General features: G+C 42.0%; 1 protein-coding gene across 1 annotated transcript in view; it reads right to left on the bottom strand.

Annotated features, from left to right (window-relative positions):
- The window catches only part of LOC117550228 (MAGUK p55 subfamily member 7-like), a 140,177-nt gene that overhangs the window by 5,556 nt on the left and 109,681 nt on the right, over positions 1-24,940 (bottom strand). The window contains 5 exon segments of the mRNA XM_034222613.1: positions 1,594-1,737; positions 4,013-4,121; positions 6,778-6,871; positions 12,783-12,863; positions 18,744-18,914. Of these exon segments, the coding sequence (XP_034078504.1) occupies positions 1,594-1,737; positions 4,013-4,121; positions 6,778-6,871; positions 12,783-12,863; positions 18,744-18,914 (599 nt within the window).

Here is a 24,940-nt window from a genome sequence, read left to right as displayed (position 1 = left end):
GCTGGGAAGTGAGGAGCAGACAGAGGAAAAATGATATTTCACTATATTGGACTAATGCCAGCTGACTTTGTAGAAGTTTTTAAAGGTTTGAGAGTGAACTAAAATGTCCAAATGAAAGCAACACATTATGGGGAGGGTGACTCGGGGAAAGCCCAAATAACTATACATTGATCTCAATAAAACTTAAAAATATTTTTCCTTTATCTTTTCAGGATAGGATGTATTTTTCACTCCCTAAGATTTAGTGTATATAATCTTTAAAGTTGTTGATTATTGAACTTCATTTTCCAAATCAAGTTTGTAAACTTAGTAAGTATTTATTACGGTTTGGCGAGTATTTTTGTGTAAGAATGGGGTAAGAACAGAGGATGAATATTAAAAAGTAGGAAAGAATAGATGCAGCTGTGGCTCAGTGGACTAGTGCGCTGATGTTCGCTAATTGACCCCCACTGAAGTGAACATGTCTTTGGGTGTTTCTCAATGTCGAGGACGCTTGCTTGGTAGCACATGTCTTCCGAGTCACTTGCTTCAGAAGCGATGCAAGAATCCTTTCCAGCCTTGGAAGACTAAAAATTGTGGAACCGGCTAACAGGTGTGCGTCATATGAGAGGCCCCGCCTTAAATGGAGCGCTATTTCCGCCAAAGATTTGGAAATTGGTCCGTGCGCAAAGCATTGTGGGGATTTTAAGACCGCGGAGTCCACACATGTGCAGCCTCGAAATTTCTCGCTATGAAGTACGCCGGCCTCGGTAGAATTCCAAGTATGCTGGACATTGGAACAATCCTTCGGCGGCACTCGATGACGTAGTATGCTTGAAATAGTGGCTCTGGAGCAGCCATCCTCGACATTGAGGACACCCTCTGTGTCCTTGGGCAAGACACTTCACCCCATATAGCTCCTGTGGGTATTGTCCACAGTATTGAATGTATTACATGTCTAATAAGTAACATGTAATGTAATGGAAAAGCGTTAAATAAATACCATGTCTTAATACATTACATTATTTTCAATGAAGAAATATATAAATCATTGATTAAACTCCAGCTGTGCACCATATTGGATCTACACCTGCAGAACAGCTCACACCACCCCCCGCCCCCCTCTCCACTGTTCCCCTTCTGACAGCCTCTCAGCTTCACTCTCCCCCATGGTGTCCCGTCGGGCCATCCACAGTGTGTTGCTGACCCAAGTCTTGGCCTTAGCGCTGCCTGTGGCGAGCGAGACACGCGCTCACCGCAGGCGATGGAGCTGGGAAAACCATCACACCCCCCCCCCCCCCCACCCCACCCGGCGACTTGACAGCCGCATCGTACAATGGTTAATTGGTTTCATCTGCGTCGTAGCAGGATAAAGGTGTGTAAAGGATGACCTCATCACACATAAATAACATTAACAAATAGTTAAATCCAGTTTGGGAGCACAAGCAGGGCAACACACACTGAGAAGTATATATCATTGATTTCCTGTGATGGGCTAAATCAAGGAAAAACTGACCCATCTGTTACGCTCGACACTTTAAATGACTCTAAACAAGATATTACGTTGAGAAATTCAGTGTGAGGATTACACATTCTCCTTGTTTCTTCTCTTACCGTGAATGACTTGGCAGTTCCTTTGTCGTCCTTGCCTGATATCATTTTTGCGCTTTGTCTGGTCTCCTTCAATCTCTCGATCCTCGGAGGCTTCACAAACACCACAAAGGGTTTGAACTCCGCCGTCCGCAGGTGTTTTATGGTCTGAAGAGAGGAAACAGGGAAATAATATGGAGTGTAAAAGCAAACGGAGAGTAAGTGAATAAACCTTTATCAACCTTATAATCATGAGCTGATTGAAGTAGGGGCAGACGAGTAGTTTATTTAATGCAGTGGCTCCAAAACTAGAGGGTAGAGACTAATCAGATGATAAAAAGGATTTTTTAAAATACATCTGAAAAAATAAACAGTTTAGCCTTTCTGGTCACATCTCATGACACTGGGTAGTTGTGTTTTAGAGAATTAAAAGCCAAAAGGAATGGCAACCACTTGTTCAATGTAGGGGCGGGTGAGGCTAACAGCAGGCCTCTGGTTTTGTAGCACATGTGTTTCTTTTAGAAGATACATTCCTGTCCACATCTGCCCTGCCTTCTTGTCTCTTTTTTCTGGGGACAATTGCACGACACAACACCGCCAATCTGGTTCTCAAGAGGTAGAGAGGTGGTTAGTGGTGGCGTCAGGCTTCAGGCTCTCCCCTGGTTCTGAAACCACGATCAGGGCTTCCCACAGTGCTAATAGGCAGTGGGTCCAAACCCACAACTGATAGGAAGATGGATAAAAAGCCAAAGGAGGGGCAGCAGAAGAAAAGCCAGCATGGGGGCAATAACACACTTTGACACTGCCACTGATCTGACCCGTGAGTCACGATGGAGAACGGCCTTGCACAACACAACAGATGTATGCCAAAAACAAAATAAAGCACATACGTATATGTATGAGGGGCCGTACAGGCCGTAATTCATACTGGTCCTCTCACGCACATACATTCTCCTTTTACATACATACATTTTCACTCTTACATACATACATTCTCCTTTTACATACATACATTTTCACTCTTAAATACATACATTCTCCTTTTACATACATATACTTTCACTCTTACATACATACATTCTCCTTTTACATACATATATTTTCACTCTTTCATACATACATTCTCCTTTTACATACATACATTTTCACTCTTACATACATACATTCTCCTTTACATACATATATTTTCACTCTTACATACATACACTCTTCCGTTTACTTGTTTAATAAAGAAAAACAAGTGGTCCGTAGATATACGGAGTCATCTAACCCTAACCCTCTCCCTCCATCATGTTGATTTGAATAAGCCATCTGTATGTCAAATATGTCTTATATGTCTTAAATGACATGATGAATTGGAAATGGGGGACCCTGATGTAAACAAGACGAAAGTCTTTCTCTGGTCTGCATCCACTTAACAATTGTATGTTTTGAGCTGTACTGTACTGTACCCAATATACAAGCTGTTAATAAACTTTTCAATCAATCAATCAATCAATCAGAAGTTCTGAACATGAGCCCGCCCCGCTCGACCTTCTGAGCCAATCACAGCGCAAGAATGACCTGCCTTCTGTTTCAACCATACTCCTTCCGTTTCCACTATACTTTCTCTCTCACATACATACATTCTTCTCTCACATACATATATTGTCTTCACACATACATACATTCTTCACTTGCATACATATATTGTCTTCACACATACATACATTCTTCTCTTGCATACATATATTCTCTTCAGACATGCATATTATAAAATATATGTATGTAAAAGGAGAATGTATGTATGTAAGAGTGAAAATATATGTATGTAAAAGGAGAATGTATGTATGTAAGAGTGAAAATATATGTATGTAAAAGGAGAATGTATGTATGTAAGAGTGAAAATATATGTATGTAAAAGGAGAATGTATGTGCGTGAGAGGACCAGTATGAATTATGGCCTGTACGGCCCCTCATATATATGTACATACGCCCACATGAGCTTCCGCAGACTCACTCTCCCACACACTTTAGCCCAGGGCTGACTCTCATTGCTGCTCAGGCCAAGGTGGTTTGAGAAGCTGCCAGGCTAATCTATATAATGGTGTATTTACGCCTGCCATTATCCACTGAGCGAAAACAAACAGAGAGGAGCCGGTGGGGCAGAGGCAGCGCGATACGGGGGCCCGGCCCTGGACTAATGGGAATCGTGCCATTTGTGTGGGGTCTGATCGCCACCACCCAAGACACATAAGCCCAAGAGGAAATCTTCAAATAGAGGAAATTAGCGGTAATTGCTCCCTCAGAATGCCCCCTTTATAACCCACTTTGGTAAACTAGAAAGGAGCCAAGGCCTAAGGAAAATCCAGGGATGGGAGGGATTTGCTTTGATAGGGGCAGAGGTGAAAATAAATGAAAATGAGGGATGATGGGATGGTGCGAAAGGGTTTGTGTCACTTACATGGGGCTGGACATCCAATAGGCACACTTTGTTCTTGGACAGGATGGATCGTATCGAGTCTAGGCCTGTCCCGTAGTAGTTCCCTTTGAACTCGCCATACTCGATGAACCTGAGAGGTGAAAGACATTGAAAGGGAGAAAAGAGGACATTGTCAAGAAAGGAAAACACAATTTTTGGGCACGGATTAGTATGTAATGCAACACTAATGCCCCTCGGGAGTAACATTAGAATCTCATGCTAATCTGGTGTCAGCACACTCCGGAGATTCATTTGAGAAATAATGATATATAAAAACCCTACAAATCCACCGAGACCGCAGGATTACTCTTTCAACCGCGGACAGAAGATTCTGAACTTAAAAACCAGACGTTTTGTATGGAGTGTGTTCTTTTATAATCTCCTACGCAACACTTTCAATCAGTAACACCTGTTTGTTCTAGAAAGACCACAAAGCCCCTGAATGCCAAACTCTACCCTCCTTTAATCCACAAGGGTTTTAGTAACTGTGTGCGCGAGTAAACAAACACTTCTCCACCAGATAATCTTCCCCTTTTCTCACAAATCAGCTGTCATGAGGAAAAAAGCCACTGGTGTATTTTTAGCTGAAAACATGGAGGAAAAAAGGCTGCGAGGAGAGTAACTACGTGGAAAGAATTTGAAGCTAATAGGAGTATGTGGTATGCTTGCAGTCTGCTCATGACTAGCGTCGGACAGAATGACTGATGTAAAAAGAACGTTTTATGGTAATTGCCCATGTAAGAAAGTTTTACTCAGCTTTTTTTTTTAAAGAGAGTAGGATTAAGTCTCTGACAAACCTATGTTCGGTTATGGGGAAAATAATTTAAGAGCTTACAGTAGCCTGCGTTTAAAAACTCACACCATACAGAATTCTGCGCTGTTAGTTGTCAAATATATAAGGTATATAGATTACAGTAAAGCATGCCAAGATAGGTTTGGCTATAGTATGTACTGTTGCCATTTTGACACTGAACAGGGCTTCCCTTGGGAAAGTTGTTCAAGCTAAACACACATTGTTGTGGTTCCAATTCCGAGACCTTTTATTTCTGCATTGTTTCTGCTGCATGCGATGAGGCATAACGCAAACAAGTTCATTTCACTCCTCGTCTACTTTGCTGCCTTGTAATTTTAACGTGGAGTGTCCCACGCATCCACCCCACATCACAGCTCTGTCAATCACCCCTCCGACTCCCTAAAAAGCATCGCATGCCTTGACCTGCACCGCAACATGGCCTAAATATACAGCCCCCCCTTTCCCCTCTTCCCTGTGCATGCTCTGACACTCTATATGCCCTCACCACCACAGGCTTCCCTCCATGTCATCTGCATTGTGTTTGCGTGCATAAATGTTTTGTATCTGCACCCTACAATGTATCTTCTCCTCCCTTTCCAGCTTGTGTGAGACCAGCAGAAAGGCATCCATCATTCTCAGGACTATTAACAACTTGCATTTCAATTTGTTGGCCACAAATGTCAAGGCGGGCCCCGTGGTGTGGCTGCGTTTACAGAGAGCGCCTGAGGAAAGGAGGAAGCAAAGACAGGAGGGCTTGGGGCCACTGTCTGGAGATCTGTTACCGACACAGGACCCGGCCCTGTCAACACCAGCTCACTCTCAGTTACAGAGACACGGACGACAGCAGGGAGGCCGCAGAGCAGCGAGTACAGGACCAGTCCGGCTGCTGCACTTCCTCCAGTGGTCCAGAGCAGATAGGGAGGGACTCTGTTGTTTTCACTGGGGTGACAGGTCTCAAATCGCACATATTCTTAACTTAAAAGTAAAAAAACCTATATTTGTACACATGTTCCATGTGCATGTTAATACATCTTATTCTTTCTAATGTGATTAGGGCTCGGAGATGTGTCAATTCATCCTTTAGCTGAGGAACATAGTCACTAAAGATCCTTTTTTGGTCTCAGGCAATTTTAAAGAAAACATGCCAAACATTGTTGTTCAAAGGTCCAGATATATAGTAAAATTCACAAAAGTGAAAAAAAGCCTTCTGGAACAATCTGACCTGCCTATGAAGAACAGGGCTGTATTAGAGGAATAGTAGTAATACTACAGGATAAATAACAGTAGCAAAGTTAGTGAATAGTCTTAATACAACATAAAAAGTACTTAAAGGTGGGGCATGTAATTTTGGAGAAACCAGCTCGAGTGCGCTAGAATTTGAAAATACACAACCGGAAAAAATCTGCTACTTCCTTACAGAGCCCCTCCTCCAACACACACAAACGCGAACATGACCAATGAGGGCACGAGATAAGTTTGTGTGGAAGGCTGACAGGCAGGTAGGCCATCCAGCTAAAATGATTGGTCGTGCTTTTTACAGAGCTACGGCTTCCACAGATAGTATTTATTGTCAAAGCATTTAATGTATTCAAAGCATTTAATATATTCATTGCTATCGGGATGTTAAGAGCATTCCATGGAATATAACAAAAAGTGTTTCTGAAATAAATTACATACCCCACCTTTAAGTGGATATATTTGCAGTAGGGAATAACAATTGCATAAATAGGAGGATTTATGCGACCTGATTTTCATAGACATGTGTGCACTGTCTATATTGGAAATGTAGTACTAACAAAGTGTAGCGGCGTAAGGTTTTACCTTTTAAAAGTGTTGGAAAAAGGAATATCTGAAGTATTTTTATATTGTCTCAAGTTAAAATCTGGTGGCTAAACATTTAGTTAGGTGGAGTGCTCATGTTTTCCTTTACTCTACCATGCACAGTTGTGCCTACTTGTTATTTTGTATATCCGTGTCAAAGAGATGTTTGGAGATGAAGTGGTACTCCACGCCGTCGCTCTCCTGATTCTTCTTGGCCCGACTGGTGTCTGAGAGAGAGGAGAAGAAAAAAAGAGTGATTACTTAAAACCCAGACTATGTGACTCACTGTTGGGGCTGGAAGCATCTGAACTCAGCCCCTTATTAACATCGCTGGAAGTCTGAAACACAGCACGCTGCGCCATGCCAACCCTTGTATATATTATTGTGTAATAACACCATAAAATACACAACCTATAGCGCTGCAGCACTAAACGCAGACACTTAAGTGACATTCTGCAGAGGTTAACTCTGTCTTATTAACTGTGTCTCTTGTAATGTGGCTGCAGTAACAGAAGCAGTCGCGTTAGCCGCCACCGTTAGCCGCTGGAAGGTAATTGAGTTTGGGAGCTCTCATTAACATCAAGTCTCTACATTTACTTGGCCATAAACTGTAAAGCCTCGCTGTAAAATGAGCAGTGGAGGCGGCACGTGGACAGGCAGCGCTGGAGGATTTGTAAAGGTCACGTTGTTGACTCGCACTACAGCTCCTTTCAGTGCTTCAAAGGTCAGAGGGGAGGGTGTACACCCGTCAGAAACTCCAACAAGCTCCAAAACAAACTATTACATTTTTATCACCTGCAACCAAAACTGCCAACTGCTCTACTCTCCCTCTGACCGAGTTGTTCTTCTTGTCAGTGTGTGTTTAAGTAAGCCATCTTAGTGGGCTAGAGCTTTTCCTTTACAGGGTCCAGACTGATCTACAGGGTTTATGGAAAACCACTTTGTGATTTACAAAGTGTGTCACTTGTTCGAGAAGGAAAGACACTCATAAATCCGACTGGGGTTTGGGAGGACACCGAAGAAGATCAATGAGCCGTAGACAACAGTAGGAAAAACATGATAATAAATAGAAAATATTCTTGTCTGTAGATACTTATATCTCCTGTTCAGAAATGTGTCAGATGCAGCCAAACAGCACCTTGGGTAGTTTGACTAACACCATCCACCATGCATTGTTTTGGCATCTGTTTTGTGGCACAGCAAATAATTACAGTGCAACAAAAGAATGCGCATCAGTTCATTTCAAAATCATGGAAAATATCAGTAAACTTGGATTTAATTCAAAATGTTCAACCCCCAACTCTAATGGCTTATTGCAATGTGTTTCGGAGACGGCTGGTTTACGTTTTACAGCGACAAGCAGAGAAAGAAATTCAACCAGAGCCACAAGCCGGTGGTCTCCAAAGCTCCGGTTTTCAAATGACCAAAAAGGGATAACGCTTTCAGGCTTAATCTGAAACAACAGCAAGTGTTAAACACATCCATGTGTCTATTGGCAGCAATCATACACTAAAGAGGAGGCAGATACTTTCCGAATCTCTTTCCTCTCATTGAGAGCCAGGACTTGTGCCATACGTCTTCTATCGTCAGCATCAGGCTGTCTGGGCTCTATTAAACACAGCATCACAGGTCACATTTGAGAACAATTAACATGCCTTGTGGAAATACGGCCCAACGGATGGGATTTTAATACCAGGGACATTTCAAGTGTCAGACTTCGGTAGGGACACATCATTTCTGCCACACGGCATGTAACAAACAGGAACATTTATATTAGTGGTGCGATATTTCCTCAAAGTCATGTCGCAGTTTCCCTACAAGCCCTACAGTAGGTGGTAACTACGCTATTACCCTGCTTAAATGTAGAACTCAAATAGATGTATTTGTCCCAGCGTTTTGGCTTGAGGACGTCAAATAAATATAAAAGCTCGGTTTGGAAAGTTATTAGTTTGGATTGCTCTCAGAATTTTAGCACGCTGTCGTTGGGTCCTTAAAAGGAGAAACAGGGAGGAGGCAGTGGAGGAAAGAGACAGAAAACGACAACAAAAAAGTGATAAATAGGCTGAGAAAGAAAGTAGAGCGAGTAGCTTGGTACCAATTCATGAAGCAGTGGAATAGCATGTCTTCAGGAGATAGAAAAACTCAGTTTCCTCCATCATTCGGAGCTTGTCGGGCAGACTGTGAAAAGATGACAATTACACGAGGAGGAGAAAACTACCGCCTGGGCCTCGAGAGGAGCTGCCGTACCCTGAGTGTTAATACAATGTGTACGAGTGTGTGTGTGTCTCAGACTGGACCGCCATCGCTCTAACAGCACAAGCACTGTCACACATTGTGAAGGCCCTCAAGTCCCATCTGTTTGCCAAGGCCTTTGGCCCTTAATTGATTTGTTGTTTTGTCTGTCTGAGTGTCTGTCTGTCTGACTTTTAGTTTTTGTTTGTTTGTTTGTACTCCTGTTTTTCTTTGTAAAGCGACCTTGGGTCCCATGAAAGGCGCTATATAAATCCAATCTATTATTATTATTATTATTATTATCATTAAGCTAAACGTCCTTCACCTAAAGCGGTTATTATGATTTGTTGCTAAAACTCTTTGTCGTTGGAATTTGATCGTGGGCTATACATTTCTTAAAGAATATTTTTGTTTCAGTGGATAGGTGTACAAGAAGCTTCTAAGGGACATAGATTGAGAGAGGGAGACCACTTATCCACATGAGAATAGAGCTGTAGTGTGAGCTATTTAATGTTTGAGAAGGGTCCTTACTCTAGACACCCGCAGCTCAAAAACACCATCTTATTCTATCATTCTGAGAACCTCGATGTTTACAGTAAGTTGTCCTGAGATCGCATCAGTTAGAGTGAGAGCTCACTCCAAAAGTCTACCAAGCAGAAAACTAAATCTTGGTGATAAAGGTTTTTGCCTGAATGTCTAGGTGGCCTTGTGAAAACCTATTATTTAAATAACAGCAACAATACCAAAGAATAACATTTTCAAAAATGTACAGTATTTCTGGGTGCGATATCAAAATAATGTTTGCTTCTTCACTTGCTTCTTATGTTCTGTCCTAGGTATAGAATAGAGATAAAATAAAAATCTGAGCAGAAATTAACACTATTATGCTAATTTCCAGGTTATATATTTGTATTTTGTGCCTCTACCGTGACATGTACTGTATACATGTTCAAAAAGTGCTTTATTTTTCTCATAGTCCCTGTGCTGCAGCACCTCTTTTCACCCTCTGTCTGAAACCAGAGGGTGACGGTCTGCTCTGATTGGTTAGCTGGCCGGCTCTGTTGGGATTGGTCAACCACGAGATGTCCTGCCCCTTTGCCTACCACGTACAATGTGTCAGAGCACTAGCCAATAGAAGCACAAATGTTACGTAGTGATGTCACAGACGTAAAAACAAAGGAGTCCAAGGGAGGCGTTTCAGGGAGAAAAACTCTCTCTGGAGGGAAAACAGCCCATAAGGGCCCCTTTAAAGCATAAAGTGACAATATTTGGTTTGGGTGCTGCTGAGTCTATTTCTTCTTCTGTCATTTCTAAATGTAACTTTTATGCTATATGTATCCTATACATCAGGGGTGCCAAACCTTTTTTGAACCGAGAGCTACTTTTAAAGTTGCCAGTCTGCCGAGATCTACCAGTCCAAATAGAGAGGCGTAGCCATTACTGACAGCCTACTACCAGGTAAATACACACTTCTACTTGTATAAAACTGACCTTTGTACGATTAATACTTCATAAAATACTGCAGATCCTTTATCTTACCTCTTTCTAATCTACACACATACAAGTATTTAACTGAAGTTACACAACAGTGTTGTTGATACAGAGTTGGAGTTTATTCACACGTCACTACAGTGGGTAATGTTTTCAAGAAACATTGAACAGTGCTGCCACATATGACACAGGAAAAAAAGAAAAGACTCTGAACCCTTTCTTTGCCATTATATAAAAATAGTGTTGCTTTAAAAGTATAAATTAGGCTTACTAATAAGACAACTCAGATCTGAAGCTACACAGGAATCTGCAGCCAACGTGCAATAAAAAAGACAAAATTAATAGAATCAAACCCTTTTTTTGTTGCATTTTAGTAGAGTATAGAAATAAATGCCTTTAAAATAGGATGCAAGCAACACTAGTTTCTTAACCTGAATTGATAATAGACTATAATCAATTTAAGTTTGCATTCTTATACCATTGTGAACAATAATTATAATGAATAAGTTCAAACAAACTCAAATTTACAGCTGATTAATAACAGTATCTAACTTGAGTTTTTATCATATCAAAAACCTGTTGAAAGGCTACTGTTATTTTTATTACGCATCGGCAGCCTCCAGGAATGCTTCTTTCACAACTTTGCCGTCTTTGAAAGACTTCATGTGTTTGGCAAGAACGTGACTGACACGATAAGATGCTCTGGTAGCAGCCTTGCTCTTGTTGTTGGGCCTGGTGAAAATGGACTGCTGTGCATTTAGCTGTCCTTTCAGGCCCCTCCCCTTTTGGAGCGTAGGGCAGAATTAGGAGGGAATTCCGTCTCGTCGCGTTTGTGCACTGTTTTGAAATGCCGCTCCTAAATGACCCTTCTTCGATAAAGCCATGCTCGCATTGCAGATGAGACAGATGGACTTTGACTTGGAATAGATACAAACATAAACATCCTCCCACTCGGAGTGAAAATCATATATTTTGGGCTTTTTTGCTTCTGCCATAATTGCGGTCTTGTGTGTGTGCGGACTGTAACTCCTGTTGACACGGACAACGTTAGCGAACTAGTGCACTGCCCACTGCCCCAGTGTTGCCAACTCCATAGTAAGGAAAGTAGCTATTGGCTGTCCGAAAAGTCGCCAGAAGTCGCTAAATGACGTCATCGCCTAATTTGCATATCATGTAATGGCAGCTGTAGGCAAAAAACGTTCCCAACCCTTCAAGGATCAAAACTTGAAACCACCAGAGTTAAATCCAGACGACAGTAGATCAGAAATGTCTTTGCCTTTTGAGTATGTTTTGGGGTTTTAACATGACAGTTTGGCATAGAAATCCCTCTTACAATAAAGACAGTATGCCCGTGTGTCATCTCCAATAAATGGCTTCAACCATCCTTTATACTCAGGGTTTGATTCCCACTCCTTTCTGTATTTTTGAGAATACAATTTAGACTGTGCCATGATGATTTAGCTTGTCACAGAGAGGCACACACACAGTGGACGAGGTGATTGAGTGACTGAGGCTGTGTGAGGCAAAGCAAAGGCAGTTATTTATTATAGTGTGAAAGTGAGTGAAGAAACATTTACATTCAACATTTAAATCCCGCTCAAAACCAGGACGGCTTGGCAGTTGGCGCATGCGCAATTCATTTGCAGTCTCGACGCGGGGGAGTGTGGTTGTCTCCTCTCTGCTCTGACTGCAGCAGCAGCTCTGCTGCGGCCAGGCAACTGTCAGTCTGAGCGCCTGTGAGTACTATGGGAGGGAGGCGGGGCTCACGGCAGCACCCGCGGCTCGTTAACTGCAGAACAATGTGAGTCTCCAAACACCAGAAAAGTCGCTAATAACACCATTATAAATCGCTAGATTAGTCGTTAGTCGCTTTTGACACAAATAAGTCGCCGGAGGGTTTGGAAATCCGCCAAATTTAACGAGAAAATGCCAAGTTGGCAACACTGCACTGCCCACCAGCCGCGCCCCGACACATGGGGTCACGCCGGCCAATCAGAAAGCTTTGATGCGTTCAAGTGCATTATTCTGGCACAGGAAGATTATGATATAGGACATTAACGATAAAACAGAATATTGTTGTTCTATTTTTAGACACATCTCGCGATCGACTGGGAATCTCCCCGCGATCGACCGGTCGATCGCGATCGACTGGTTGGGCACCCCTGCATACATCATACAACATAATTTGAAATCTTTTTATTTTTGTAGGAACATAATGAATATCCCACAAAGCACCAGTCTTTCTAATAAGCAGGTATAAATGCAGCATTTGGAAAAGGCCAAATGGTGTTTTGTTAGAAGGACACATTACGTAAAAAAAAAAGTGGAAGACAAATGGATAGGAAAGATGGGAAGACACATGACTTCATCACTTGGGAGACACTAATTTAATTATGTGGAGTGGAGGGTACTTACGTGGGATGGTCACACTGAAGTGCTGGGGGTCTGAGATCAGCAGTTTCCGCTTTAGCTCATTCAAGCCAACTCCTGCGGGTCCTGGACAAACACAGAAGCACATGTGAATATTAAAGAAGTCACAGAGTCCATCAGCACCTCTCTTAAATCAGTGTAGAGACAGGCTGCCATGCTGAAGGTCTTCCACTCTCTGGTGACTGACCTCGTTGGGGTTATTAGGAACACCTGTGCATCTCATAATTTGACCAGTCATAATGTATGCTCTAAAATTGAACATAGTACAGTATGTATCCCAATACAGGCTTTATAAAGTGTTTTAATGAACTTTAATCACTAACAATACATTATCACCAATAGATTTATGTGGGATATCGAGTCAAAAAGAGACCCAAAAAAGACTGATTAAAAAAAAGAAAATCTAAATGTAAGCAGCAAACCTGAAATATATCCTTATATATATATTATCTTTTATGGGTCTTACACATCCGATAATGGAATTTTTCGGACTCCCCATTATTCATAATAATGATAATAACTTGTGTTTGTGAGTGCAGGGGGATGAGTAACTGAGGTTGGAAGGCTATCTCAAACAGATGAGTTTTCAGGGTTGACTTAAAGATGTCCAGAGAAGGGGCATTACGCATTAGCGAGGGAAACGACCTGGCAAACAACTATGTCCTAAAAGACAAATGCAAAACATGGTAAATCTGTATTGTTTTTCAGACTTTAGAATATTCATCTCAGAGCTACAGTTTTCAATAGGTAAGTTGTCCCTTTAAATAAAAGTAAAAAAATACATTAAACTATTTTACAAGAGTACAACTGCAAATGGTCCACGATTATATTACTAGTTATATCATTACTATGAGAGTGGTGAGATAAAAAGGGGTCACATATCAAACAGTGCTTTTTATTATATTGGAATATATTAGTTACTTTCAGTTTATCACTATATTCTTTCATTTATTATGATGTACTGTATACTGTCCGTATCTAAGCCCACATCCCTAATTTCGATAACTTTATATTTTATTTGGATCTATTTCATACAAATAGTTATCTTAGTTTTCTTGCGGAGACCACGCTAACAGTACTTCTAAGACCTTCTAATGTTCCCTTTTTCTTCTCTTCAAAAATTATTTCAGTCTTCTTGTTATGTAATAAATAATAAATCAATTTACCACGGGTCAACATTTATTTCAGATTCAATTAAAACAATAGATGCAGTAAAAGCCTTTGGAGCAAAGATAATTGATTTCACAAGACAAAGTCACGGGTATTCTACAGTTACAGGTCATTATGTAACAATTAAAGGAACGTTTTTTCATTGTAGTTTGGCGGAACATTAAACCTTCAATATAGGTACACAGTAGAAGTGAGGAAGCCTTTTCCACGTATTGTTGCAAGTCAGCTGGACTTTCCATCAAATCCTCAGGGGGAAATCTGAGGCAATGGGTTGGATTTAATAGCAAACCCTCCAACATGTGGATATGGTAAAGCTCAATCAGACTGAGCAAAGTAATTCAATTTTGATATTAAGGAACACACAAAAATATGCCAGAACGTTGTGTACACTGGTTTTGATTTCGAGGAAGTCACCAAATCCATTTCCAAATGTTCTATCTTCTATTACAGTTTTCCTTCCGTCTCTTTTTCTGCTTTCTGTCTCTGATGCCATTCTCCAGTATTTAAGTGGTTGTTACATGGGCACTACATCATCTTAAATTTGAACTGACTGGCATCAGTGTCTTCAACAAACTGGACAAGAAATCAGTTTTGGAGTAACAAGTGCACGGCTCTGCGTTTCAGTGTTTTGTGTGGACTTTTAGAGAGAGCGCTTGATCTGGGCTTGAGATTCCTCGCATGCCTGACGTTCTGGGCAGGCACTACAATCGCATCGAAGCCTTTTGGAAATTCATTTCTCCAGGCAAATGTGTTTAGCAGCAGGCCGCTCCTCTAAAACAAACGGACAATGAGTTCACTCAGCGATACGGTGGAAAGAGAAGGAGAGATAAAAGAAAAAAGGTTGAAAAAGACAAGCTTTATATACGAGTAAAGTACTCCCGTTTCCTCTTGTTCCATCTTCACTTTGCTTCTACATTTCATCAGGTGAGAAGCAGGAAGGTTTCAGAGTGATCCACAACCTGATAAATAGGTGTGGACAACAGGGCTCCTTTAAGCATAATCTCTGACAGGGTAGCCTTTACACACAGACAAATTCACACCCCATGCTTTCCTTTTACTTCTGCACCCAGTAACACATGGTTTGGGTCCGATATGTGCGACTGCTGTACAGTAAGTGATAAAAGCTGTTTCTTCAACGCGCTTACACTGTGAATACAAAAAAATTGCAAAAAAAAACCCTGACCCTCTTTGGACGGACGGCGTGAAGCATTCTGTGGTTACCGTCTCTCATAAACAAGCACATGGCCAAGAGAAGACAGCGATCAATCTTAGCTTGGGAGTTTTTCACTGAGGAGAAAAAGTCAGAGTACCTGGGGGTTGAGAGACTGCGTGATTTATTAAGATGAGGAAATGGAGTTCATTTCGAATTTGTTTCGGGAGCACAGGAGGAATGCGGCGGTGCTGTTTGAACAAGGCCGTGGACCAATGTTGTTGTAGGTGCTGAAGGTGGCAGAGCGTAGTAAAAGACGCTCTTTTATGAGCCCTATCGCAGTAGTGCGGACAGTCCTCCCGGCAGGCCACAAACCTCCACACAAGCTTGTTTGCATGAATCTAAGCGTAGATATTAAGGCCCGGGCACAGGGGACTAACAGAGACATTTCTGCTACCCTTCGTATGAGTAACAGCCCCACTTCTGCACACTCGTAAAAACATTTTCACCTTACATATCGTTCTCTTGCTCGCCACTTGTGATATCAATGATGCATGGCAGCAGGCCTTCATCAGAATACCTCGGATGGCGATTAAAGCTTATTCCAGCTGTACCACTGCCTGCCAAGGGGGCCCAACAGGACCACCACCGGGTCTTTTACAAGCAGAAGCTGTGCCCTGTGGTCCCGTTCCACCGTCTGACCTTAAACACACCACCTCTTTGTGCATTGTTTGTCTTTAACAATGCCCCAATACAACAGCAAAGTTATAAATTTCAACGCCACAATTAAAAAAGGCATAACCATTTTTTGGGACGAAAGCTGCCAGTTGTATTTACTGTGTTTATGTGTTTTTCTCTCACTACATTTGTGTCTCTCGCTGGCCCTCTCGCGGTGCTTCTGGCCTTGCAGATTGGTATGCTAGTAAATGTGTCAGATTTCATTACTGCACTCATTAGAGAAGTTGCTTTTAATATCGCGAGCTTAATAACTTCCAGGCCAACCGTGGAGCGAAACGCATGTAATTCGTACTGTAAGACGCAAAGGTCAGGCCCAACGAGGCCCGGCTCGGGGCCCTGACCCGGCCCCAAACGTCCCGGCCTGCCTCACATTCAGAGCAGTATATATTACAGCTCTACTCATAGTGCTGGCTGTGCTGCTACCACATTTAAAGGATGACAGTGGTGCAATGCGGTTACCACAAGTCATTTACAATGCACTGCTACTGCATTTTAAAGAGGAGTTGAAATGGAGCCCTCATTTTATAAATCAGGAGACCACATATACATTCACTTAGGCATAGGTGTATATAAAAGAGATTGGAGCTAAACCCCAAACCTAAAGCTTCCAGTTAATCAAAAATCTTACTGTGAGTTTAGTGTGTCAAGTTACAAGGAAATGTGGAATCAGCAAAACCATTTTGTCAGGTTAGATAATCAGATTCTTTCAAACGTATCAGTGGTTGAGTCGATCTATTCATGCAGTATGTAAATTGTATTTTTATTGGCTGATTTAAAATCTGATTATAAGTATAAGAACCTGGATAAGCATCTTGATTTGTCTTTAAGACAGATCTCAGACTCTGTGCGAGAGGTGGGCAGCAGGGTACTGTGACACATGCGTCCACATATATGAAGAAACGCCTTTTGGGATTCCTTAAGGTCTTTAAGAAGGGGGATGTTTGATATGAAAAGGGGGGTTGTGGTTGCCGAGGTCCTGTCAAGGTGAGGGATGTGTCCTGTATAAAATAATGCAGACTTTACTCATTCTTCTCTGAAGTATTACATTGACCGTCTGCTCAACTTCCCCTCCCACTAATTTCTAAGCTTCTCCACATGTTAATTCTGTATCAGCTGTAGTATGAGCAATGCCCATAATGTACATTTGTAAAGGAACACAAAAGAGATGAAATGCATTACACTGTGTTATCTGCTCTAACATGAGTTTTTAGTTGTTAGCATGTCAGGCTAAAAAGGAGGCTAAGTCAGGTTGTTAGCAAACTATTTTGTTATGTTTTTTATCAAATCATGTCTGTATCAATAACATTCTTAGTTAAGGCCCATTCAGCAGTTTTGTTAATTCAATATGAGTTGGCTGGACTGTGTGTCGGCCTGAATTTGGAACTACTGTTAGCTTAATTAGCTGGCTAGCAAAAGCTGCTTAGCCTGCTGGTGACAACAGTAATTTCAGCTGAGAAAATCCACAGTCGCCTGTTACATATGAGACGCCTGCTTATTTCTGCCTTTGTCTGTAATAAAGGACACATTGTTTCAAAATACATTACATAAAATCAATGGTATATGTATGTACATGGTAAACTGCAAGTGTGCTGCTAATGGTCGACTCTGGGTGAAAATTGAAAATGTCAAGAGTATAGGTTTGATGTTGGGAATTGCTTGGATAAAGTAAATGAAGAATGTTGAAAACACATGCCCGTACATTGAGGAATAAAGTGTTTCTCCCCTGAACAGAAGGAGGGAAGAGCAGTTACACAGAAAAGCATTGGCGAGAAAATATTTTTCGAATAAGAAAAATCAAGAGACTCCGGGGAGAGGAAGAAGGAGAGAGGGAGGCAGAGAAACATAAAGCAGATCTTTCCTTGGTCCTTCGCTTCATTACGTGTGAAATTGTCCATAGGTTGTCCTCGAAAATTATGGACTTTAATTGAAAATATTTACATTAGCATGACAGGTGGGAGAGGTTCAGCCTCTGTGTAAGGCTGTGACATGCAGGCAGGAAAATGGGCTAGCTAATTAGCAACACGCCTGATGAAGTCCATGCTCTGCGTGGCGTTTTTTAAGTGAACCAAGGCCTGTTCAATCAGGCTACGAGCTCAACTCTGCAGAGAGCATGCGTGAGAGTGAGAAATAAAAAAGAAAAGAGAAAGACCTTGTTGCCAGTGGTGTTCATTTTTAAAATTAACATCACAAATGTTTCAAATCTGCTGTCAGATAGTGCGAAATGGAAAACGAAAAAATTGAACTGTACAAATAGATTGAAAGGAATCAAAATGTAAGGAATGTTTTGTTCCATCCGAGTCTGGGACATTCTTGTCATTTTTGTCATGATGGAGTAACACAACCTAAAAAGGGAAACGTGGAAAAAGCTCACTAACGGTACAGTTGGTCCTGGGAAAGATTTAAGTCTTACTGTTGCACCTGGCTTAGCATATTGTTCCGCCATTCACTGGCAAAGCTCGTCTTTTCACCACAATACAGAACGAGAAGCCGCTAAATTCATTTCAAGACCATGGCACGTTATAAAGCTCTTTGGAAGGTCTCCTCGAAGCAAGTGTTAACAATTCCACGGGCTCGACAAATTGAAAGGACATTGAAAGTGAGTGCTGTAAATGAAAGAACTAAATGTGACTGATTAATATGAGGTCTGCTCTGTCGATTCCTTGTGGTGCTAACATTTTAAATTAAAGGAAGAATGACTGTGCGTAAGGCCCCGCATTGGGAAGCTTATTTCTGGTTTGGGGTTCGTGGAAGGACAAGGCCGGGCCACTCTGGAGCTCACAGTCATTTCTGTGATTTGTATTTGTCACCATGCTTGTGTGTGAGGAACATTATTAAATCTATGGTGCCAAAGCATGAGGTAAGCATTGATATTGTAATTTTTTACTCACCTACTAGGATCACCAGCCTGTGCTTAGCCCCGCTCTGCCTGCGGTACTGGGTGACCTCCTCGTACGTGGGCACGTCAGCCATGTCGTACATTTCACTTTTTTTACATTCGTACATGGTCTTGTTGGTCTTCTTTTCCCTCCTGCTCAGACGGAAGCTTCTCCTGAAACCAGCTGGAGGTCAGGATGAAAAGAGACAGGAAGGGAGAGGAGACAGAAAGAGACACATTAATCCAAAATGTTCGCCAACACAAAAACCTTTGTGTCCGTGTGTGTGTCTATGAGGAGTTTCTAAATTCAGACACATGTATGTACACATAATGGCGCAGCTGTGCATTTCGATTTATAGTCGTTTCAGCGTCTTGGCACACACCTCCACAGCTCCATGTCCAATACCTCATATTGTTTTGTGCAGCTCAGTTTTATGACCGCTATCTTTGCTGGAGGTGAAAGAAGAACAGGGCCAAACCGTTTCCCTGGATCTCGAAGCCTAACACATTTTCTTCTGGTGACATGCAGTAGATTTGAATTTTCTTCTTTTCTGCATGTCTCGGGGAGGTTTATGTCTTAAACATTTGTGAAAAGCTATATAAAATTATTGTTTTTTCCACAATATTGCCTTTTTAATCAAGATAGGAATGACTTATCCGTATTTTTTTTTATATTTGTCTGGAAAAATGTGCTCTCTCAAGCCAGATTTATTGTGTAAAAAAGAAAAAACTAGATGTTCCTTTTATGTAATTCACTGCTGCAGTATGTGAATGTACTGCTAGTCTGTGGATGGTTGTTCACATAACAGTCAGGCTATGATTTGTAATTCATTCACACTGCAATTTTAGAATGTAATGAGGTATGTGTGTGTCCATGTATGTGTGTATCGTTTAGTGTTCTTGGCTGGCCCGCAAAGCAAAGATTGCTCTGTGCATACGGGTCGCTTTACATCAGGCGTCGTATCTGATTGGTTTACAGTGTGCGTCCTGTCCTTGGACTGCCGTCACAAAGGCTTCTTAACATACTGATCCAAAAGCGCACACTCCTTGATCTGATAATCTACAACAGAATCAAAAGGAGACATTTACCCCTAATTTTAGGAATACGGTTTAATATTCATGACAGATGTTGGTCAAACCTCATAGGATGTAAATCTCCAGAACTATGGACGTTTAATATCTTATTTCTGCTTGAATTCATGCAGCCTTCTCTTTTATTATTTCAGTTTTTAACGAATATGATGCAAGATTAGCACGATAAATGACAGACTAGGAGAAGAATCAGGAGTTGAAACAGCTCCTGATATCCGCCCCCTTAATACTTTCCACAACATTTTTAAACCACAGTGGGGCTGTGCAGGAAAAATAAAGTCTGCATTCTTCTCAGCTTGTTATTTTCCAAACAGTCCCTTATTAAGGGATGGCACTACAGACCTATGCTGAGTTACAAATGAAACACACTATGAGTCACTGGAGCAGAATAATAATGTTTTTGCACGAGCCTGTGTACACGTATGAGTGTGCACACGCGCCTGGATATAGTGTTACACTGAACATTTATGGCAGACTTTGTTCCACTGTGGGCAAGCTGCGGCTTACGATGTCTGTGCCATTTCTGCTGTGGTTAATCTACTCATTCAGCACCTCCCCCCCCCTCCCTCACCCAAGGAGTATTAGCCTCTGCCACACAGTGGAAAACATCCACCGCTCATCTGCATTTCTCCTGTAGAGACATCAAACTGTAACCGATACCCACAGGGGTTGACATCATTACAATAAACATTAACAGTTAATGATATCCTATTGAAAGTGTGCAGTCAATTTCCTGGAAGTTCAAACCCAAGTCATTTTTCACAATAAACACAACTGGCTAATTAGGCTTAAGTAATACTATGATGGTCGTTAATTCTATGTGTCTGTACCTTGACAAGCTACCGTCTTATTGGATAGAGCCAATGGCAATCTTAGTTACTTTCCACTTTGCAGGCAGGTGCAGAGGGTTTCATTACGAGGCATAAGTTATAAATTGTCGTTTCTTAGTATTGTAGTGCCCCTCAAGATCACTTAAACATTTTTAGACAGCTCCATCCAAATAATTGTGGAGAACTCTCCTGTGTTCCACTCTAGCGCTGCCTAAGGAAAGATAAATCAAAGTGTAATTTAACCGCAAGCAGCACCCAGTCCTTCACCAAAACCTCCAATAACCATCTCAACTTCAGCACCAACGGAGACTCAATTCCACAAAGGGGATGGACATTAATTTAACCCAGCGTTAGGGAGTGATTCAAATCCTGTTCGTCCTGGAAAGCCCTAAAGTTAGTTGGAACACCAACATGTTTGTCACAGGATGATCCTGGCATAACTCTTGCGAGTAGAAAGGACAAATCTGGTGACAACGTGTCTGTTTTTAATTTGTTCTGTAATGAGAGCTGCCTAGTGGCAGTGTCCTGGTGTGTTTTTCTTGCAAATAAATAGCGTGGTTAGTGGTATGGAGTTAAAGTTTCCTTGCGACAGGATGATTACCAAAACTGCAATTGAAAACTTGCATGTAAGCACACAAACACACCATCTTCTCACTCTCTTCTCTCTAACAGACAGAGACATTTTGATTCAAAATCCTTTCAGCAGAACATTAAAATGAAAAAACAATGACGGAAAGAAAGACAAGCATATTTAATGTAGTGTAAACACAAGCTGTGACTACACACACACACACACAGGCGTACACACACAATCGCTTGAAAGTCGCCAGCTGTCCTTCAAGCCCATTTTCCAGTGTGATAATATCTAACAGCCACGTAGGAAATACAGCATCTGCGTAAAGAAAGCGCCGGAGGCCTTAGCAATCTGTGAATGCAAACTGCCCACTCGGACCATAACATCCTGTGCATTGCTACAAACCCGCACCTGTTGAAGAAATAGCTGACACTGTAAAAAGAAAACAGTACCGTGCATTAAGACAAATGTACATACAAAAATAACAGATGGTTCGAAAAGGCTCATTTGCCAATGTCTGTCTGAAAGGAAGAAGAGAAGCCTGAGAATACCAGCATCAGGTCTTCCAGACATTACTCGTAGGCGATCAGTGAGATGACAACTGAGAATAGAATAAAAAATGACATTTTTCCTCCGATTAGACTTCATTTTGTGTGGAGAGGGAGAGTGAAAACGTGGAAAAGAAAAAGGCTCATAGTGAAACCACCTGTTGCGAGGCACCGATGCCGTGTGGGCCGCCGTCTGAGGCCGAAGTCTAACTACAGGAGACTGTGCTGACAGCTCCAGTGCCATCCTGGCTCTCCCAGAGGGGGCCCTCTCGCTCTCAGTTTGGACTAATGGAGACGACATCTATGGAATTAACCATGCATGGCAGCTGGAGATTAAGTGAGTATTATTCTTGTGGCACGATGCCCTACGCTGTGGTTTAACGCTGTAACACTTAGTGGGCACCAAATGTGGGAAGCATTAGCAGCTCTCGTGCCCTCACTGTGTGCGCCCATTACTGGATGGGTTAGAAAGGATGAGGAAGGCTCATGGTAGGCAGCTAGGGAGGTGCAGGGCGCTTTCCACACCGTCAGCCATTATTACCCCAATGCTGAATAAAAGAAAGAGGAGCGTGGCTGCTTATAATGACAAAATACAAAGGCGTTTGGAATGATGTGGACTGAAGGACTGGTCTGCTTGATTTATCATCGTTTTGCTATAGTACAAGGAATCCAAGGAAGCATGCAAGACAATACTGTATATACCCAGATTGCAAAGGACAGAAGTTGAGCCATGATAAACAGTAAAATACCTCAAGAGGTTTCAAGAAGGTATCAAGAAGAGGATAGGAATTACAGTAGGAGAGAAAAGGAGAAAAGAGGAGAGGAATCAGGAGAGGAGAGAAGAGGAGAGAGAAAGGGAGGCATCAGGAGAGAAGAGGTGAAAAGAGGATAGGAATCAGGAGAGGAATGAGGTAAGGAGAGAGACAGAGAGGAATCACAAAACTAATCGGGAAAGTAGAGAAGAGGAGAGGAATGAGGAGAGGAGAGAAGAGAATTAGGAAAGGAAAGGAATCATTAGAGGAACCAACAAAAGGAGTGGAGAGCAGTAAGGAGACGAGAGAAGATAATAGGATTCAGGAAAGGAAAGGAATCATTAGAGGAATCAAAAAAGGAGTTGAGAGCAATAAGGAGAGGAGAGAAGATGAAGGGAAACAGGAGAGGAAACGAGGAGGAAAATAATCAAGATTAAAGATAAGAGGAATCAGGAGAGGAGAGGAATCAGGAGAGGAGAAGAAAATAATCTGGAGAGGAACCAGGAGACCAGAGGCCAATGTCGTAAGGACAGCACGTGAAAAGGAGGAAAGGGACATATCCAGGCAGACGTGTGTCCTTCAAATGCTCCCTCCACACAACTGTTAATAGTCATCTGTGAAACTGATTATGGTACAGTAGTAAAGTGTGCTCCAAGGCTGATCTTAGAATACTCAATTGTATCAAACGTCAAACTGTTCCTGGACAAGATCACAACGTTGTATACATACAGTACCAGATCTAACCTCTGGATTTGACTCCTCAACTACAAAATCAAAGCAAAAAGGTAAAGTTCTTTAGCGTGACATTTGAAATATGTACGTGTGGCAGTCCACGGCGGTGAACTCATTAGAGTGTTATCTGGGGAGAACACATTCTGGGAGTAGTTTCCACGGCCCCCGCACAAAGCTTTTGGAAAGTGGTACCCAGGCTTATACGGTGGAATAGCGCTATAGACCTTTGGCTGCAAGAGGTTCATTTGTGTCGAGCGCTATTTGTTTTTCCCCTCCATCGTATCCCGCGGCACTTTGGGATCAGGAATGGCTCGTCTCCAAACGATGCCTGATGCCTTATGTTGGCAAAGAGAAACACACACGCACAAGTACTTTTGCTTTTACTGGAGTCCTTGAAGCCACTATCAACATGCCAATAGGGACCTCTTAGAGCCAAAGCACTGATTGCTTTCCTGTTTGTCTCATCAGTCCGATGTCAAGACAGAGAAGATGCTTTTTTTTTTCTAGGTTCAAGGGAATTCCAGTCCATCTATCAATTTTGTACAATGATCCGTTGCTAATGCTAATAAAAGCACCCCTCTCAAGCCAGTGCGTATATCTGCTATGATAGAATCAAAATGTTGGTTTTCCATAAAACAAATATAATTTTAATCTGAAAAGGTAAATCCCCTCTGTTTGGACTCAGATAGGGAAAAACTCAGTAATCCCGATATATTGGCTCCTGCAAGTCCTCAATTATTGAAGCTACAGCCTGATGAACTCATCTCGCTTTGGAAATGGAGCATTTTTTATTTCAGTTCATAGCACTTTACCATTTTTTCCCGTAACTTGGACATAATTGGATTGTGAGGGGCTGATGAATATCCCAGCCCCCAATCGTTCAACTTTAACTGATTCGGGACTACTTGCTTGCCCTCTGTTCATCCGTCTTTCTCTCTGGATGTTCAGTGTGCGACTTTTGTGATTTTAGGTATTACAATAGAGAATGTCATAATGTCTACTCCTCATAGTCTAAATATTTGAAGGTTCTGGTTGTCAATTGAGTGCACTGATGGTTCTTTAACATAACAAATGCTCCATGGGTGTCAAACTGCTGATACAGAATTGAAAGGCTCCTAAGACTACTTGTCTAGAAAGGCCTGATAAGAAGGTGGACTTAATTCTTGAGTTTGCTGGCTCTAGAAGCAGCAACATCAGGAATCTGCTCGACCCCAGTAGAGCTCCAGGATCACTTTTGGGAAATGAACGTACAGACGTTGCATCACTGAGAGAGGCATGAAGGGGAAACAAACCAAAATCTAAGGACAACAACCACCTACCCCCTCCCACCGCCTCCTTTATTTCCCCATGCAACCTCAGTAGCATTGCAAAAGCATCTGTAAGTTCTAGGATTTCAAACTTTTCAGGACGGGCCAACTCTAAATCACACAACCACATCCAACAGGCTGAAAAGCCATGCAGCAAGTACTCGCATAGAGAAGATGTTATTATAACTCAGATTTTCTTTTCTCCTCCTCCTGAGGGTCTCTCATTTCAGTTAAACCTCGTTCTGGGCTGCTTGAGTCAAGAAATGCTGCTAACCCGCTAGGGTGCTGGATGTTGTTTGGGTACCAAAGGAGGAAGAGGAGAGGCTGAGGTCATTGACCTTATGAAGGAGGCAGGGTGACAGTAAGGGCAAGCCT

This window comes from Gymnodraco acuticeps, unplaced genomic scaffold (genome assembly GCF_902827175.1).
Source record: "Gymnodraco acuticeps unplaced genomic scaffold, fGymAcu1.1, whole genome shotgun sequence".
NCBI lineage: Eukaryota > Metazoa > Chordata > Actinopteri > Perciformes > Bathydraconidae > Gymnodraco > Gymnodraco acuticeps.
Note: the sequence above shows the minus strand (reverse complement) of the source record. Positions and strands in the feature narration are given on the sequence as shown.